The following is a 20,459-nucleotide window of genomic DNA, read 5'->3' on the forward strand; positions in this document are numbered from 1 at the left end:
TACGATCTGTAAGTTTCAATGGTTTAAAGTGCTTCTTTTTGAAAGAGTCATAGTTGAAAGGGCTTGAATAAGTCACTAACCACGAGTGTATGCAAACTTTGAAGAGTCATAGCTTAAGCGATGTTTGTGTATCACAAAAACAAAATAAAACTAGCATATTTATAAAAGCAAAACCTACATTTTTTCACTGTTTGAGATTTCTCGTATCGCTAATACTTTTTAAGTTATTTTTGAAAAAAGAGCATTTTCCAAAAATTTTAGAAAATTTTTTTTTGGTTTAAAACGAAATTTTTTCAAAAATATGCACTTTAAACCGGTCAAACTTATAGATCGTATAAACAATACACATACATAAAGGTAACTGGTAAAGCGGTCACGATTAATTTTATTTAGGGTGACTTAAATAGAGGGAGATTTTTACGAAAAAAGGTCAAATTTACTTTGAGCGTATCTTGCTTAGTTTTGATACTAGAAACTTTTATAAATAACAACGATAAAGGTTTTTTAAACACTTTAAAAAATTTAATAAGTTTTTTCCGAAAATTGCTTCATTTTTTATTTGTTTCACGTTAAAATATTGGATTTGGAATTTGACTAATAAAAAAGTATTTTTCATGAGCTACACCTTTGCCTTTACTATGTTTATAGACTTGATTAATACACCATTTTTTCTTTTATTATGGGCTACATTTTTCTTAAGAATACTTCTTTGCGATTAAATACTTAATTTTTGAGTTATTTGCAAAAAACCACTTGAAAACATGATCATGATTTCTTTGTTGAAAGTTATACATTTTCACTCGCAAATAACTCGAAAAGTATTAATTTATTTAAAAAAAAACTCTAGGAAACAAAAGTTGCTTAGAATTTGTCAATTTATCTATTTCCTGACTTATCTTGAACATATGTTGTTTCACTCCCGAGAAGTGAACTTTTTCAACTTTGAAATGGCCGTGAAGTAGAACATAAAACCAAATTTTCATTCAATTCAGTGTTGACCCTGAAAATTAAACTCCAAAACGGCCATTTACTGGGTTATATATCCTGACGTTCGTTTATATGGGGTAGATCTGGCAGTTGCTAATACATAGATGACGCAACAATATAGTTTTTATAATTTTATTAAGTAGGACATTAGAAACAATAATGCGCACAATTACCCGACGCGCACCATTAGCCTTTTCTCTCAGTTTTCTTCTCAGAGTTCTTAATAATGAAGAAAAGATTTTTAAGTAGGTACCTTAAAACAATTCCTATTCAAAAACATACAAAATACACTCAACTGCCTATTTCTTGGACAATTCTATCATTAATTGTTAATGACATATTATAACATCGAGAAAAAATTGTCGTTTCTCAGTATACTTTGACCACAGAATCCTTCCTTCATTTCTAAAGTGATTACAAAACTTATTGTCCACCGTATCATAAATTTTATCGGGATTACCGCACTCATCGATGAGAAACAGTCGATCTAAAACCACTCTATTCGGGAACGTGGCTTAGAGGGAAGTTCAGGATTACCGAGCTGTATAAAGTCCTTGAGGGTATCACGACTGCCAGTGACGATGACGAATGGGAGCTGTTTATTCAGCTAAGACAGCCATTATGTTTGTCTAGGAACAGGGGATGATAAAACCGCTTATTAAATAAGAAGTGCTTATGAATTTTCATGAACACTTCTTACATGAAAGCAAGAGATTGATTGGTATATTAGTATTTGTAGTATCAGATCAGTGTATTAGATTTATAGGGTTTAGGAGAAGATATTTAGATATATTTCAGGTACATTACATATACAGGGTGGGCCAAAGAAAAGAGTCCACCTCGATATTTGGCAGTAGTTATTAGATTTTAAGGAAATGCTGAAACAGGTCGATTTTTATTTTTAAATTACAATTTTTTGATATATATATCATTAATATCATACTAGTGACATCATCAATCTAGGCGTGATAACGTAATCGATGATTTTTTTTTAAATAGGAATAGGGGTCGTGTCGTAGCTCATTTGAAAGGGACTTCAATTCACTATTCAGTAATTTAAACGATAATATCATTATTTATACAGGGTGGCCAAAAAAATAATTTTTGAATTTAATTAATTGGCGCAAAAAGAAGAATCTATGTAATTGATTTAAAACAAAATACATTCTACTGCTGTCAAAAAATAGAAAATGAATTATTTGGCAAATAAACAATGCTTTTCGCTTAAATTGAATGTTCAAACTGTCAAGAGGTAGGTGGGAGGCTGTTTGTGATTTAATTTAAGTGAAAAGAAATGTTTATTTGTGAAATAAACATTTTTTTCTATTTTTTGACAGCAGTACAATGTATTTTGAGTTAAATAAATTACATACATTCTCCTTTTTGCGTCAATTAAGTTAATTCAAAAAATATTTTTTGGTCACCCTGTATAAATAATGACATTTATGTTTATATTACTGAATATAGAAATGAACACTTCTTCAAATGAGCTACCACATGTCCCCTATTCTCATTTTAAAAAATCATGGATTACGTCATCAAGCTCTGATGAATGAATAACTTTTAATACTAAATTTAAATACTTACTACATACTAAATAGGAATAACGATAAAGAACCACCAACACCTGAAGTGACAACAAACGAAGAAATAAATATTGAAGAAGCAGAGGTAACGGAAGCATTAAGGAAATTAAAAAATAGAAAATCACCAGGAGAGGACAGAATATCGAATGAACTCCTAAAGTATGGAGAACAAGACCTGACCAAACAATTATTAAAACTAATCCAAAAAATAATAGAACAAAACAGAATACCACAAGAATGGAGATCAATCATCCTAATACCTCTCTAAGGGAGAAAAATCGGACCCGGAGAATTACAGAGGAATTAATTTGTTAAACACAACACTAAAATTAACGACCAAAGTGATAACAAACAAACTGAATAAAATTATAACATTAGCAGAAGAACAACAAGGTTTTAGGTCGGGAAGATCATGCACCGACGCTATATTTATAATGAGGCAGATTCAAGAAAAGTCGTTAGAATACAACAAACCGGCATACTTATGTTTCGTGGAACTTAAGAACGCATTTGACAGGGTCAAATTAAAGGATGTTATCCATTTATTGTACGCAAGAGAGGTACCTCTAGGAATAATTAAAACGATAGAAAATATCTACCAGAACAACACAATAAAAGTAAAAGTAGATGAAGAACTAACTGACCCAATCGAAGCTGGCAATGGGATAAGACAGGGAGATTCCCTGAGTCCTCTGTTGTTCAACCTGATCATGGACGAAATAATAAAAAAAGTAAGAACCAAAAAAGGATACCAAATGGGAGAAAAACAACTTAACATAATCTGCTATGCAGACGACGCAATACTAATCTCTCAAAGTGAAGATGATTTACAACGTATGCTGCACGAATTTAATATAACCGCTAGAAAATTTAACATGTTAATTTCCCCAAAAAAGACTAAATGCATGGTTATAACAGCAGATCTAATAAGGTGTAAATTAGAGCTGTAGGGTCAAATAATAGAACAAGTCATGGAGTTTAAATATCTAGGCATCACACTATGCAGCTAGGGAAAGCTCGAAACATAAGTGGAAGATCAGGTGAATAAAGCAAAGAGAGCCGCAGGTTGCCTGAATGAAACAATATGGAGAAATAAAAACATCGGAAAAGAAGTAAAAGGCAAAATTTACAAAACAGTCATCAGACCAATAATGACATACGCGGCAGAAACACGACCTGATACAGAAAGGACAAAAAGAATGCTAGAAACAGCAGAGATGAAAACATTGCGAAAAATCGATGGTAAGACGCTGTGGGATAGAGCTAGAAGTGCAGATATACGAAGGAGATGCAAGGTGGACAACATTAATAACTGGGTGAAAAGCAGAAGAGTAGAATGGAACGACCACATAAGCCAAATGACAACAAATAGAGTAGTAAGGACGGAGAGACGGTTCCCCAATAGGAAGACGATCAGTGGGAAGACCACGAAAAAGATGGAATGACAACTTACTTGAAAAACAGACAGAGTAATGTTTATGTAAAAAGAAGAAGAAGAGAAGAAGAAGAAGAAGAAGAAGAAGACTAAAAGGAGATTTTATTTTCTTTATATATGAGCTTGTTAAATATCCATATTAAGATTTACTTATTATATTATATTTAATCAGTACACATTATGTTACAGGGATGTTAGATAAAACATTTCATTAGAAATTTACCTAAAAATTGAAAAATAATGAAAATCAAAGTTTTCATCCTAATAAAAATATTTAAAAATATTTTTAAAATATATTTTACTAAAAACGTATTGGACCATTTTCCTGGTAACACCTCCATGGCTTCTAAAAATTGTAAGCCAGATGGATGCTGAAGCAAAGAAGACAAGAGGGAATAGGGATGTTCACAAAAAATTAAAAAGTCATTTCAAACATGTAAAACGATTAAGAAACACCCTAGGAATAATTGTCCAAAATTTCAACAAAATTGAAAAAGCCTTTCTATAAAAAATCTTTATTAGAAATCTAGCATTATTTTAAATTTCAAGAACGCTTCTCTATTGGCCTGACGTCACTAGTTGCATACCCCAAGCGCGCGCCATTCTCATAGTGTTACTGTTTACCTGTTTGACGTTTCAGGTCATTTTATTTTGTTCTCTTCTTGTTTTATCAGGGTTAAAGTGGAGTTTTATAGTGAATGTGTTTAGTTTAAAGTGGATAGACTGTCTGTAAGGATATATTTTGGGTTTTACAAAAATAAACAAATAAAATGGAAGAAGGTTTTCAGAAAGCCGATTCGTATAAACTACCGACTGTAGTGTAGATGTAACAATGGTGCATAGAAAAAAGTGTTGTGTGATTTGGTAGAATGCGATCTTACTCTTTAAAAATCATGTCACATATTTCAGCGCCATCTCAGCACCTGGTTAAATGGAAGGATACTACAAATCTGGCCTCCATATAAGTGGTCTGTAGCTTCGACATGATAGGTGTGAAATTTTAAACGTTCTTGTTGTTGATTGGATATGAAGGGTGCCATAATCTAGCCTCCATGCTAGGTACATAGCCTCCATACGGTACTCCCAATATTTAATATTTTATTCAAGTGGACAATAAAGGTAAAACACAAACAACTTTTGTTTCTTACTTATTTATTTATAAAATAATGTGACATTTTACATAGAAATATGAGTATTTAATTAGGATTAAATAAATGTTTACTTGTTGAACTTTTCCACCGTCTGCACACAACAGCTGAAAGGAGAAATTAGACCTAACAACAAAACGCGAAATAAAGTGTGTATTTTAAAACTGTTGGATAAACAGTACCTACAATCAGAAAATCTCTACCTTACAATCAGAAAAACTTACCTTTAAAAAGGAACTCGATTACAAAATATCAAAAAACACGACTGAATATTAGCTTTTTATGGTGATACAAACATATCACATAACCGACCATATAAAATAACTGAACGACAACGAACGAACGAACACTGAACACAGATTCACAGATAGCGCAGGATTTGTCAAAAGTCATGTTCCACCAATCACAATGCCGACATCAGCGCCTCTGACAAAATGGAAAGAAAATAAATACGATTACATGTTTTTTATTAGAGTTCGCGGGGCATGCAATGGTGTATGATTTATTGGCATCTTGTAAAAAAATAAATCTACCACAGCTTTACTGAGTGTATATTCCATATAATTTTCCATGTCTTCTTTAAGCTAAACAAATAAATGCTTAATACTCCACAAAAAAAAATAGAGAAAGTTGTATGCACGCATTGTACGCATGCATATTGTATACATACATTGGCTGGTTATTACTTTACCTTGGTTAGGTGTATTAAAAATATTTTTATTCTTCTTCATGTGCCTTGTCCGTTGTGGACGTTGGCTATCATCATGGCAATTTTAATTTCATTTGAGGCGTTTCTGAATAACTCGATCATTTTTGTCCAAATCATTGGCGTAAGTTTTTAAGTCATGAGTGTCTTTTCTTCCGGGTCCGCGTTTGCTCCCTATTTTACCTTGCGTTATCAGTTGGAGTATACGATATTTATCATGCCTCATGATATGACCGAAATATTTAAGATTTCGTTTCTTAATTGTAAAAGAGATTTCTTTTTGTTTTCCCATTCGACGCAATACCTGTACGTTGGTGTGGGTCGCCCAGGATATTTTGAGGATACGTGGGTACACCCACATCTCGAATGCCTCTAGCTTTTTCATTAATGTTTCCATTATTGTCCAGGCCTCTGCGCCATATAGCAAGACCGGAAATAATAACATTTTAGCAGCCGAATTTTTAGTGGGATTTTTTTCGAATCCTGAGAAAACTAATAGGTAATAAGTATTTTTGAAAAATGTAAATGCAGAAAGAACAATTACATTATTACCAAGGGCCGAAAGTCTCTGGAAAACTTCTATAATGTTTATTTTATTAAGTTAGTTCTTTAAGTTAGTTATTTTAAGTTCTAGCTGCAACAAACCATTTCTTTTTCTGTTTTAAATTGGCTGGAACGGTAATAAAAATCTTGTCAGAACTGTTTTTTGATGTATTTACACACCCAGGAACAAAACATCACTTATTTGGCTTTATTTTTTATAATTAAGTACGTAAAAAACTGCGCACATTCAAATACACTGAGTAAATAAGTATACAAAACTAGTCGTCGATCAAAGACGTTACGACTGCTGACGTCACAGACCGTAGCCTCGCTGCAGGGTACCGTTTTTCTAGCCTCCAAGAAAATCAACATTATGAACTCATGTATTTTAAAAAATATACATTTTTAAACAGTTTTATGATTGTTACGTTTTTATATACCTTGTAATCTATTGAATTTAACTATATTTAAAAATTAGTGAACATTCCTATTCTGAAACTTGAAATTCACGACCCCGTCTATTCAGCGTGGTAAATTCCAACGGAAAATAGACCTATGTTACTCAAAGGAGTAATACTAATATAAAATAAAAATGTATACCATTTTTATTCAGTTGCAATGCGAAGCCAAAACTGTTTAATTTTCACTTAGTTCAGAGAGTGCAAATCAGCACTCTAATCGACAATTTCGCCTTTTATTAGAGGCATCATCAGAGAGGCATAGCATAAGTTTGATATCTCCGACCCAAGTGAAAATTTTCAGCCAGCTAGTCCCCGCATTGCAACTAACGTGATGGTAGTAGGTGCCTAGCGGCATCTGCTAAATTAAAGTCGAAGTTTTCATCCTAATAAAAATATTTAAAAATATTTTTAAAAGATATTTAATTGGAAACTTATTGGACCATTTTATTTAGCAGATGCCGCTAGGCACCTACTACCATCACGTTAGTTGCAATGCGGGGACTAGCTGGCTGAAAATTTTCACTTGGGTCGGAGATAGCAAACTTATGCTATGCCTCTCTGATGATGCCTCTAATAAAAGGCGAAATTGTCGATTAGAGTGCTGATTTGCACTCTCTGAACTAAGTGAAAATTAAGACAGTTTTGACTTCGCGTTGCAACTGAATAAAAATAATGTTTCTAATTTCTCCGACTTTCATAAATTCATGAATCCGATAAAAACGTCAGCTTTGCTAAATTTCATATGGATCCGTATTAAAACCGCAAAAGAAAGGGACAAAGAAAAGCCGAAGAAAAAATTATCTTTATATCTATTATCAAAAAAGTCATTTTCATAATGACTTTTCTTATAGAAAGATAAAATTGTCGCGTCCTTCTCTGAAACTTTCATCATAAAAGAATAAAGCCAGCAATCTGACGCTACGTGTTATTTTATCATTAAATTAAGGGATTATATCTGATAAATGCTCATAAAATATTAATGGGATTTTGTTTTATTGCAAACAAAAAGAAGAGAAAAATGGACAGCGCGCTTTTTCGTAATTATATATACTACCGAAGGCGCACTCTAGAGGAAAAAGACAAACCTTCTTGATTTCTGTGAAATATTATACGGGGGTCTCTGAAATATTAAACGAAGCATCCGTGTCTCACCTACGCACTTCACGAGGATGATTTCGATAGCCAGATTGGAATTTTGCGAGTGGTACCTCGGATGCAGTCAGGATGATAAGCAGTTCCAGCGTTTCATTTTGTGGTCGGATGAAGCAACCTTGAAGCTGAACGATACGGCCAATCGGCACAACTGCGTGTACTGGAATGACTAGTTTAGTATCTTCACGTCTTCATTGAAGAAGAATTAAACCTGCCCGGGGTGTGTGTGTGGGCAGGTATCCATGCGGGGGGTCTTTCAGCTCCGTACTTTTTTGATGGTAACGTGACGAGCCAAAGTTATCTGGAAATACTCGAATATTTACGTGGATAAATGGACAACGATCCAACACTCGCGAACATCCGTCATTTCATGCAGGATGGAGCTTCGCCGCACTAAGCAGCACGTGTGCGAGTATACCTTAATGTTCATCTTGAAGAATGGATAGGCAGACGAGGAATCGTTGAGTGGCCCGCAAAATATTCCCGATGCCATGTCAAATATTTAAAACTGTCATTGTCTTGTCATCATATTCTATTTGACTCAGTGCGTTGTATGACAAAGATATCAGTTCTATTTGGAAAATATCACCACGGACATGGTATTTATTTTTTTCGAATCCTGAAAAAACCAATAAATATTTTTAAAAAATTTAAACACAGAATGAAAGACTAAATTATTATCGAGGCCGAAAGTCCCTTAGAAAGTTTCTTTTGAATGAAATATTTGAAATTAAAAATCAGACTACATTTTCTCATAGTTTTTCGCCCCTGTAATTTATTAACATAAACATTATAGAAGTTTTCAGGGACTTTCGGCCCTCGGTAATAATGTAATCTTTCATTCTGCGTTTAAATTTTTCAAAAATACTTATTAGTTTTCTCAGGATTCGAAAAAATTGAATCCCCGTTTGAATAGCATTGCAACCGAAAATACGTACCCATCCCCTTAATGTAATAATACCTCTATTAATGAGAATTTAAAGAAGGCGGCTCTGGCTTTTTTAAAGCGTATTCTTATTTCTTTGTTTATATCCCAATTATCGTTAACGTTGGCGCCCAAATAGGTGAGGTGATATTTTGAGCTGTTTTATGAGTAGTAATAATAAGGGTGAAAAGATATGACCAAGAAGTTAATATATGACGCCGGTTCCCGGCGTGGCCGAATTATTCCAGAAATTTAAAAGCACAAATTGCAAGAATTTTTAGTTTTTGTGTTAAATCATCAGCAAATTAACGCAAAGTGTTCCAGACGTACACTGATCAAAACGAAAAAGGAGCCACTAACTTAATTTAGTGTAAATTGTTTATTGCATTACTTATGTAGGAACTTAAAAAAATGTACGTCCACCCAGTAGAACATATTTTATAGTTTTTATAAATGAAAGAAAAAACAAGTTTGTTTCTTCGTTTTTCTTGTATTCAATAAAAAAGCAAAACTTGAAAAAATTTTGGAATCACGTTTATTCCGTTATTGAATTTCTGTCGATATTTACGTTAAAGTTGTCAAAAATAATAATGAATATTAACATGAATGATAATGAATATAACAATAAATAATCGTGAGGTGCTTGGAAGACCCCGAAGGCGCAGAGTGTATCTCATAGAGATTTGGCAGGGAAGGCGCAGAAATGTTAAATGTTAGTCGTTAGTCGTGTTGAGATAAATGGAGCCTGGACCAGACATGAAATATATGGAGTTATTAGAAGACCACCTTAGGCCGCACCTATATTGGATCCGTATTTCTCCGATCCGATGTCGGTTTGAAAACAAACTCATGGTATTCAATGTCCAACCACATTGGATCCGTAAATTGCCCGATATAGGGCGATTGATAGGAGAAGCTACAGCAGAAACGGATCCAATGTAGGCACCCCCATTTAATACTATGGGTTTATTTTTTATTCCGACGTCGACCGACGTCGAATCGGATCGGAGAAATACGGATCCAATGTAGGTGCCGCCTTACACGCGCAAGTCGTTTCATTAATGTAGGCTGCAAGAACGACTACAGCTGAAGAAGATCGACTTTTACAACTATGGGCCGTCAAATATCGTCGAAGTACTGCTCGAACGTACAAAATGAGTTGGTAGAAGCTACAGGTACAAGATTAAATACTCAAACTATGCGTAATCGATTTCACGAACTTGTTTTTAATGCAAGAGGGTCAACTAGAGTACCTCCTTTGACCCCTGCACATCGTAGAACCAAAGGCTTGTATTCAGAAGAACACATGAATTGGACCATGGCACAATGAAGTAAGGTGATGTTTACTGGCTAGTCCAGATTTCTCTTAAATCATGATAATGGACGAGTTTGCAATAGACCAGCCGAGCGTTTTTTGTGTTCCACAATTACAGGAACCCCGGCTTTTGGCGAAGGTTCAATAATTATGGTTTGGCGTGGTATAACATTAAATTACCATCCTGGCCTAGTAGATATTCGGCGAGGAACGCTGACGACAGAGCGGTACATAACGAAGTTCTTGAACAACTTGATGTCCTATTTGTTGAACATATTGGTCCAGAATTTATCCTTCAGCAAGATAATACGGGACCGCATGTGGCCAGGATAGTGCAACATTATTTGACTACCCACAATATTCAGATTATGGAGTGGCCAGCGAAGAGTCCAGATTTAAATCCTATTGAACACATTTGAGATACACTCGAAAAGGGCTTGAACGATCGTCAGCGACTAAGAAACCTACAACATGCCGAGGAAATTTTCGTGAAAGAATTGAAACAACTAGATCAAAAAACTGTTCAAAATTTGATGGGAAAGCATGCCTGGACCTTGTTCAGAAGTTCGGCGAGTTAGTTGAGCCCATACAGGCTATTCATTTTGTTTTAAAATAATTTTGACATTTATCACTTTTTATTTTTTTTCCACAAGAAAATTTACAGTTCAGTAACAAAAACCTATATTTGATTTTAGTGGAGGAAACAGAGGTTGAACCTTGCAAAAGTCCGGTTTTATTTTTTTTTCTGTTATATCAAGGGGTGCTTATTATAAGACTAATTTTTCTGAAAAAATTTCGCCCCGGAACCCCCCTATTTCACCCCTTTAAACGGGGTAATTTGTGGTTTTTGCGGAACGTAGCCCTTCTACCTTTTAGAAAAAAAAATTTTTATAGAAATATGAAGAGGACTATATTTTCTACGATTTATTTTCCGACAGCATATGTCTATCATCCACCGTTTAGCGGGGGTGGCGCCCCAAAGTTGACAAGTTTTTAAAAAAGATGTTTTTAAAAAAAAATTATTTTTCCCTAACTGTAACGGAAATTAAGAAGAAATCCTGCGACAATTATTCACATATAAGTGACTGATTTTTTGGTATAGGTTTGACTTAAGGGTAATTGCCCTATTTTTAATTACAGGGTGTTACATTTTAAAGAACCCCTTTTTATACCATCTGAACCGTTTATGCTAGAGTAAAAAGACTTTCAGCGATTACCCATGTACTGGTGCTATTTACAAATTTGTATAATGCACCCCCAATTTTTCCCCGGAACCACCACAAAAAAAAAGAAGAATTAATAAATAAAGTGATTTTCTTGGAATCCTTCACACACAATGCCCTTTATTAATATGCTTCATATATCATTTTGTGTACGTTATTATTACCCATACATGGACACCAAAAGCGATTTCTTAGTGCAACCCCTGTAGCCAAAAAAAAAAAAATAAATAAAATGGGGGTTGAATTTTTTTTCGTTTTTTTGCTTTTTGATCCATATGGGCATATGCTTCATCAATAGTGCTTTTCAAAAATATATATGGTTATTGCAACATACCTGCGGAAACCACCCCTATCCTTGAAAATATACTGCTGAAACTACCCCTATCCCTTGGCGAGCATGTTTTTACGATTTTCTCATTACATATGCATTCTTTTTAAACAAAACTTATACAAGGTTAAAGACCACTATTTACTCTAAAATTAGATCCTATTCATTTTTTTCGTATAAGCAACCGTTACGGCACAGTGGCGCCGTAAACCTAAGATATGCTTTGGCAAGCTCCAGTGTTTGTTTTTTTTTCGTCACCTGTTCGTTTTATTAATAAAGTACTTATGTAAAACAAAACAACACAGTGTAACCTACAAATTATGACCTATGCACATTTTACATTCTTTGCGCCCCAAAGCCACAGTGGTGGCCCAAAATCAATTTTTGCATCTTTTCGCCACCTACACGAATTTTATTACATTAATGTTACCTTAATAGCACAATATTCACCCTTAAGTGGTCGCTAAGTAGTGGCGGATCCAGGGAGGGGTGATCAGGGCGATCACCCCCCCCCCTCTCAAACCAAGTGATATTATATTTAAAGATTATAAAAATATGCATTTATTTTTATAGAAATACTTATATTATATTATTATTTTTATAAGAATGGCGCACTTTTTATGCTTTAGCGACAGTGGCGGATCCAGCATCGTTAAGAGGGGGTGCCAATTGGCTAAATTTTTATAAAAATAAATGAATATTTTTATAATCTTTAAATATAATATCACTTGGTTTAAGAGGGGGTGATCACCCCATCACCCCTCCCTGGATCCGCCACTGCTTAGTGACGACTTAAGGGTGAATATTGTGCTATTAAAGTAGAATTAATGCAATAAAATGCGTGTAGGTGGGGAAAATATGCAACAATTTATTTTGGGCCACCACTGTGGCTTTGGGGCGCAAAGAATGTAAAATGTGCATAAGTCATAATTTGTAGACTACACTGTGTTGTTTTATTTTACATAAGTACTTTATCAATAAAACGAACAAATGACGAAATAAAAAACAAAAACTGGAGCCCGCCAAAGCATATATGAGGTTTACGGCGCCACTGTGCTGTAACGGTTGCTTATACGAAAAAAATGAATAGGACCTAATTTTTAGAGTAAATAGTGGTCTTTAACCTTGTATAGGTTTTGTTTAAAAAGAATGCATAAGTAATGAGAAAATCGTAAAAACATGCTCGCCAAGGGCTAGGGGTAGTTTCTGCAGTATATTTTCAAGGATAGGGGTGGTTTCCGCGGGGATGTTGAAATAACCATATATATTTTGAAAAGCACTATTGATGAAGCATATGCCCATATGGATCAAAAAGCAAAAAACAGAAAAAAAATTTCAACCCCTCATTTTATTTATTTTTTTTTTTTTTGGCTACAGGGGTTGCACTAAAAAATCGCTTTTGGTGTCCGTGCATGGGTAATAATAACTTGCACAAAATGATATATGAAGCATATTAATAAAGGGCATTGTGTGTGAAGGATTCCAAGAAAATCACTTTATTTATTAATGCTTCTTTTTTTGGGGTGGTTCCGGGGAAAAAATGAGGGTGCATTATACAAATTTGTAAATAGCACCAGTACATGGGTAATCTCTGAAAGTTTTTTTACTCTAGCATAAACGGTTCAGATGGTATAAAAAGGGGTTTTTTAAAATGTAACACCCTGTAATTAAAAAAAGGGCTATTACCCTTAAGTCAAACCTACGCCAAAAAATCAATCAATTATTTGCGAATAATTTTCGTAGGATTTCTTCTTAATTTCCGTTACAGTTAGGGAAAAATATATTTTTTTAAAAACATCTTTTTTAAAAACTTGTCAATTTTGGGGCGCCACCCCCGCTAAACGGTGGATGATAGAAAGATGCTGTCGAGAAATAAATCGTAGAAAATATAGTCCTCTTCATATTTCTATAAAAGAAATTTTTTGTAAAAGGTACAGGAAGGGCTACGTTCCGCAAAAACCACAAATTATCACCTTTAAAGGGGTGAAAATGGGGGTTCCGGGGCGAAATTTTTTCAGAAAAAGTTAGTGTTATAATAAGCACCCCCTTGATATACCAGAAAAAAAATAAAACCTTTGTTTGTTCATCCTTTGTTTCCTACACTATTTATACCGAAACGCCTTTGATATAATTAAATAAATAATTACACTTTTATAAAAAAGAACATTTTGTAATAAAACGTTTTCATTATTTACAATTTCATATAATATTTTGTTGTTTCAATTTCTACGTCATAAAAGAATTTTGTAATCGACTTTAAACTCAGATAAATCAAATAAAATGTTTATAGTATGGTATAGTTAGACCCAAACCCAGACATCCAAAGTGAAAGTTATCCTCCAACACCAAATTGTTCTATATGGTCCACATAATGTTCAGAAAAAAGTCACACCATTTTGAGCGTCGGGTTTGGGGGGAGAGGGGGGAGAAATCTGCAAATTCGTAGTTTTTTACGTTTTTCGTCGATATTTATAAAACTAAGCGGTTTAGCATGAACAACCCTCTACACAAAATTGTAAAATTTTTCTACATTAAATTTGAAATAAAAAAGGCCCTATGCATAGTGTGACCAACTCCAATTCAGTCGAATCCGGGACAAGGCTGAAAAAAATACGTGAAATCCGGGACTTTTCAATGAAAATCGGGCCATTTTTTTTTCAGAAGAGGATAATTAAAATACAGAAACGAAAAAAAGTCCACCGATATAAAATGCATGCGTTTTGGATGTGGTATTAGAATTAAATTCTAGAAATTGTTGACTTTTTTTCGTCCCACCAATTCAATTTTATGTGAATTAGAAGAATAACGTATCCAAAACTTCAAAATAGAATTTTACCAAAATGTTGAAAATTCGGATGGCCCGGAAGCCTTGTCCGGGACGCCGGGACACGACTTCGTAATTCGGGCCATGTCCCGGATTTTTCGGGCTAGTTGGTCACACTACCTATGCATAACCCTTCTAAAATGAGCGGTTCCAAAGTTACGGAGGTAGTATAGTATAATTGGTCCAAAAAAAGGCCTAACCCAGACATCCAAATTAAAAGTTTTCCTTCAACACCAAATTGTTCTATATGGTCCACATATTGTTCAGTAAAAAGTTACACCATTTTGAGCGTCCGGTTTGGGGGGGGAGATGGGGGAGAAATCGGTAAATTAGTAGTTTTTTTAAGTTTTTCGTCAATATTTCTAAAACTATGCTTTAGCGTAAGGAATGTTCTATAGAGAAATGTTCTACATAAAATTTAAAACAAAAAAGGTTTTATACGTAATTGTTATAAAATCAACGGTTCCAGAGTTACGGAGGGTGAAAAGTGGAGGTTTTCGATACTTTTTATATTTACCGATTTCTCCCCCCTCTCCCCCCAAACCCGACGCTCAAAATGGTGTGGCTTTTTTCTGAACATTATGTGGATCATATAGAACAATTTGGTGTTGGAGGATAACTTTCACTTTGGATGTCTGGGTTTTTGGTATAGTTATATCATAAATATTGCCCAAAAAATATAAAAAGTATCGAAAACCTCGAGATTTCACCCTCCGTAACTCTGGAACCGTTGATTTTATAACAATTATGTATAGAACATTTTTTGTTTTTAATTTTATGTAGAACATTTTTGTATATAACATTGGTTATGCTAAAGCATAGTTTTAGAAATATTGACGAAAAACCTAAAAAAACTACTAATTTACCAGCTTCTCTCCCATCTCCCTCCCAAACCGGACGCTCAAAATGGTGTAACTTTTTACTGAACAATATGTGGACCATATAGAACATTTTGGTGCTGGAGGAAAACTTTTACTTTGGATGTTTGGGTTAGGCCTTTTTTGGACCAGTTATACTATACTACTTACCTCCGTAACTTTGGAACCATTCATTTTGTAAAGTTATGCATAGGGCCTTTTTTATTTCAAATTTAATGTAGAACAATTTTGTATAGAGGGTTGTTCATGCTAAACCGCATAGTTTTAGAAATATTGGCGAAAAACTTAAAAACTACGAATTTACCGATTTCTCCCACCTCTCCCCCCCCCCAAATCCGACGCTCAAAATGGTGTCACTTTTTCTGGACATTGTGTGGACCATATAGAACAATTTGGTGTTGAAAGATAACTTTCACTTTGGATGTCTGAGTTATGCCATCTTTTGGATCAACTATACTATACTATTAACACACAACTTTAAGGGAAATATTGTAAATTATTTATTCATCAAAATATATTTCATCAAATTTTTTGTCTATTGCCTACTTGGTTTTCAAATTTAATTTGGAATTCCAGATCCACTACGAGGTGATATATGGCATTTTGTATAAGCAAACAAGCAATTTGATTCAACCCTGTCTGTGAGACTTATTCACTCCTAAAAATGACGTCCGGGTGCAACAATTCATTGGAGTGAGATGTATTAATTCGTGTCATACAGGAATCACTCCACCACGCTCCAATGCTCCAGACCATCCCTTTCCCCCCTATAGCCCCTATAGGTGTATTAATAAAGGAGTTGGAGGTATTCGTCGGCGTAAGAGTAATGTTACGAGCTAATATTAATGTCGAAAAAGCACTAGTTAATGGGGCTGTGCGTAAAATTGTTGAGATTGTGTAGCCTCTACAGGGTGAGGCAGATAAAGTGCCTATTAGAAATATCTCGAGAACTAAAGGCAACAGACTCATGAAAATTGGAATGAAGGGGTTTTGAAGAGTGATCTATTTAATGAAAATATTTTCATCTATTTGCTACTTCCGGTTATACCGGAAGTTGCTTATAACTTCATTTGTTTTAATGGGACACCCTGTATATTTTTACATTTTTGGATTCTACTCGAAGTCTTCTTTCTTAAAATATCAGGTTTTGTATTGTTATACAGGGTAGTTTAAAAGATAATTACGTTTTTTTATTAATTTCGTAGCAACTTTAACATCCTGTAGAAATGGAGTAGTTTAACATCAAAAACTTTATTTATGTTCAAATGATTTTTAATATAGTCTACTATTGTCAGAAATTAGTAGAATAGCTAATTGTTGAATTTTAGTATACAGGGTTGGTCGAAACTCGGAATGAGTATTTTCTGAGCTTTCTTAAATGGAACACCCTGTATTTTAGTATTGTAATTAAATGATATTTATGTAACTTTTTTTATTTCTTAAGCATTCCCTATACCTAACTGCTTTAATTTGTGCTTAATTGTTAATCGCGCCAACAATCTTAACTACATAAGTATTTTAATAGCTCAACCATTATTGGGAATTTTAACGATCAGTCTAGATTAATATCTATTTATTTCCGAAAAGTTATTTGTAACTGAATATTTTCAAGGCCAACCTAATAAAGTTTCACGTATTTTTTGTTGCAAGTAATGTTTGGCTTGAATCACCAATAACTCACAAATTAAAGCAGTTAGGTATAGGGAATGTTTATAAAATAAAATAGTACCATAAAATATCATTTCATTAGAATACTAAAATACAGGGTGTGTCATTTAAGAAAACTCAGAAAATATTCAATCCGTGTTTTGACCAACCCTGTATACTAAAATTCAATATATAGCTATATTAATAATGTTTAACAATAGTAGACTATATTAAAAATCATCTGAACGTAAATAGAGTTTTTGATGTCAATGTACTATAATTCTACAGGGTGTGAAACTTGCTACGAAATTAATAAAAACACGTAATTATCTTTTAAACTACCCTGTATAATAACATAAAACCTCATATTTTAAGAAAGGAGACGTCGAGGAGAATACAAAAATGTAAAAATATACAGGGTGTTCCATTTAAAAAAAAACGAAGTTAAAAGCAACTTCCGGTATAACCGGAAGTAAAAAATAGATGAAAATATTTTCATTAAATAGATCACTCTTCAAAACCCCTTCATCCAATTTTCATGATTCTGTTGCCTTTAGTTCTTGAGATATTTCTAATAGGCCCTTTATCTGCCTCACCCTATATATCACCGTGATCAAATGTATGCGATATATCCACACACAACATATTTGATCATCAAATGTCAAAAATGCTTAAAAATTAAGACAAACAAAAAAGTTATGCAATAAAATAACTGTTGACCTACCCAAAAAGGACGCATATGACTGGTACTAGGATGTCGCAATTGAGGAAATCGATTTATCTTTGGAAGATTAATAAACGTACCAGTTTTCGTTTTTCTAAATAGAAGCGTTTTGGGGATATTTAAGAAAAACTAATTCAAAAACTCGATATATCCATATAATAGCAGTTAAATATTGTACTGTAAACTAGTTCTGAGCGATTATGAAAATTTCAGGTATAGTACCCTCGGAGATCCGTGGAAAAAATTTACACTCAAAATAACAAAATTCAGTTTGGCAACACTGTGTGAATGTTGATAGTAACATATCCTTTTTAAGATAAACACAACTGTAATTTAGTCCAAACAAATTAATATATTTTTTTGCCAACAAAAATGAGATTTTTCAACCAAATAATGTTTCAAGTATGATGTGAAAAATAATTTTTAATTGGATTCTGCTACTGGGTTTGCTTTTTTTGTCATTAAAGTAAAAAAAATTAAATTTCACTCATTAAATAATTATTGTCCGGTTATGGTGTTAATTATTTTAACTGTACTAATATTCGTCGTGTAATTATGAATGATTAATAGGTTGTTAAAACATTTTATCTATAGCGGCTTCTGGAATATCTTAAAAATATCGAATTTCATTGATAAAATGCACATATTCCACCGATCTTCGCTTCGACAATACCTAGTTAGCCTAGAAGTATGTTTAAAATGGATTGCAAACTTTGCCGGACATAGTGACAAAGACCAAGCCAAGTACATAAAAACGTTTTAAAATAATATAATCATAAAAAGAATCAGTTCAAAATCACTATCACTTCTTTATTACATTAGTGGCCCCGTTTTCGTTTTGATCAGTTATACAATACAATACAATACAATATATTATAATCTTAAGCACTTACACAAGAATAGTTTTCAAAAATAAAGAAAAAACTTACACAGGACTGCAGAGATAAATGATCGCTTTGATGTCGCTGAGATATTTCATTTGTCCCTTTAACAGGATATTTCTTAAACCCGGTTGGCTGTCTCGTCTCATGGAATACGGAGAGATGCTTCTACCGTCGATTTCTATCTCTCTATTACACAAGCCGTCCCCCAAGGTGTCCATGTCGTTCGGGGACGACTGTATGCTACTCAGTCTGGATTTCATCAGCTCCGTACGGAGCACTTCGATCTCGAACGTTACTGATTTTAAACACTGAAGCTGAAAGGGGAAGGATATTAAGAATTTATTTATACAGTGCGGTGTAATAAGTGTTACCCCCCCCCCTGTTAACTTGTTTATTTTAAGAATATAAGCAAAACGCTCAGACAGGTCGATTTTTAAATTAACCATAGTATATTTTAGCATCAACGTTTTGAATTTTACGCGATCCCTCTTCAGGTGACAGCCATAAATTTTATTTTTTTAAATGGGAAAGTACATCATGTGACACCTCATTTAAAAGCTCTTAAAATACTGATTTCAAAAATGTATAATACTTTAATCCTGTTTGAGAGCGTAAACGCAAAATTTTGGTCGAATTCTTTCTAAATGCAATTATTTTTTTCGAATCCTAAAAAAACTAATAAATATTTTTAAAAAATTTAAACGCAGAATGAAATATTGAAGTATTCTCGGTGGTTCAAAGTCCCTGAGAACTCCTATAATGTTTATTTTAATAAGTCAAAGTGGTGAAAAAAAGAGAAAATTTATTGTGATTTTTAATTTCAAATATATCATTCAAAAGAAACTTTTTGTTTATTCTAAGGGACTGTCAGTCGTCGGTAATAATCTAGTCTTTCATTCTGCGTTTAAATTTTTCAAAAATACTTATTAGTTTTCTCAGGATTCGAAAAAAATAAATGCGTTTAAAAAGAGTTCGACCAAAATATTGCGCCTACGCTCTCAAAAAAATTAAAGTATTGTACATTTTTGTAATCAATATTTCAAAGGCTGTTAAATGCTGTTAAAAAGGCTGTTAAAAAAGCAATGTTATGCCAGTCACCTGAAAAGGGATCGCGTAAAGTTCGAAACGTTGATGCTATAATATACTATGATTAGTTTAAAAATCGACCTGTCCGAGCGTTTTGCTTATATTCTTAAAATAAACAAGTTAACAGGGGGGGGGGTTAACACTTATTCACCGCACTGTATAGTATACCTATAATATAAAGTAAAAACGTCCTCTTATATACAGGGTGATTGATTAGTGGGGTAAAGCTCCGTAGATCCGTTATAGTAATAGATAGAGATAAAAGTTAATAACAAAAATTGTAGCCAACTTTGAGCTCCACATTACAAAATTAGTTAGAATGTTACAGGGAGTTCGATAAAACAGTTGCAGACCAAACTTATATTTTTTTAACACCCTCTATTTTATTTTATATTAGAGATCCTGTTAACTTCGTCATCACAAAAATATGAAGGTTTGGTATGTTATACAGGATATGTACAAAGTTATAACCAATTTTATATGAAAATCGTATTAAGTTCAACTCCCTGTATAAAAAAATAAGCACAACGGCAATGGTTTATTGATGCCATTTTTTTTATTTATTGTCAAAATTTTTAAAATTGATTGGTATTGCTAATTTTCTTTA

The 20,459-nt window shown here is 33.5% G+C and overlaps 1 protein-coding gene across 1 annotated transcript in view; it reads right to left on the minus strand.

Moving 5' to 3' along the window:
- LOC114331771 (soluble guanylate cyclase 89Da-like) overlaps positions 1-20,459 on the minus strand; it is a 176,138-nt gene that overhangs the window by 103,708 nt on the left and 51,971 nt on the right. The window contains exon 6 of the mRNA XM_050657619.1: positions 18,812-19,080. Coding sequence (XP_050513576.1) covers positions 18,812-19,080 — 269 coding nt within the window. The remainder of the gene's footprint in view (positions 1-18,811; positions 19,081-20,459) is intronic.

The sequence above is a fragment of the Diabrotica virgifera genome, chromosome 8 (genome assembly GCF_917563875.1).
Source record: "Diabrotica virgifera virgifera chromosome 8, PGI_DIABVI_V3a".
In the NCBI taxonomy this organism is placed as follows: domain Eukaryota; kingdom Metazoa; phylum Arthropoda; class Insecta; order Coleoptera; family Chrysomelidae; genus Diabrotica; species Diabrotica virgifera.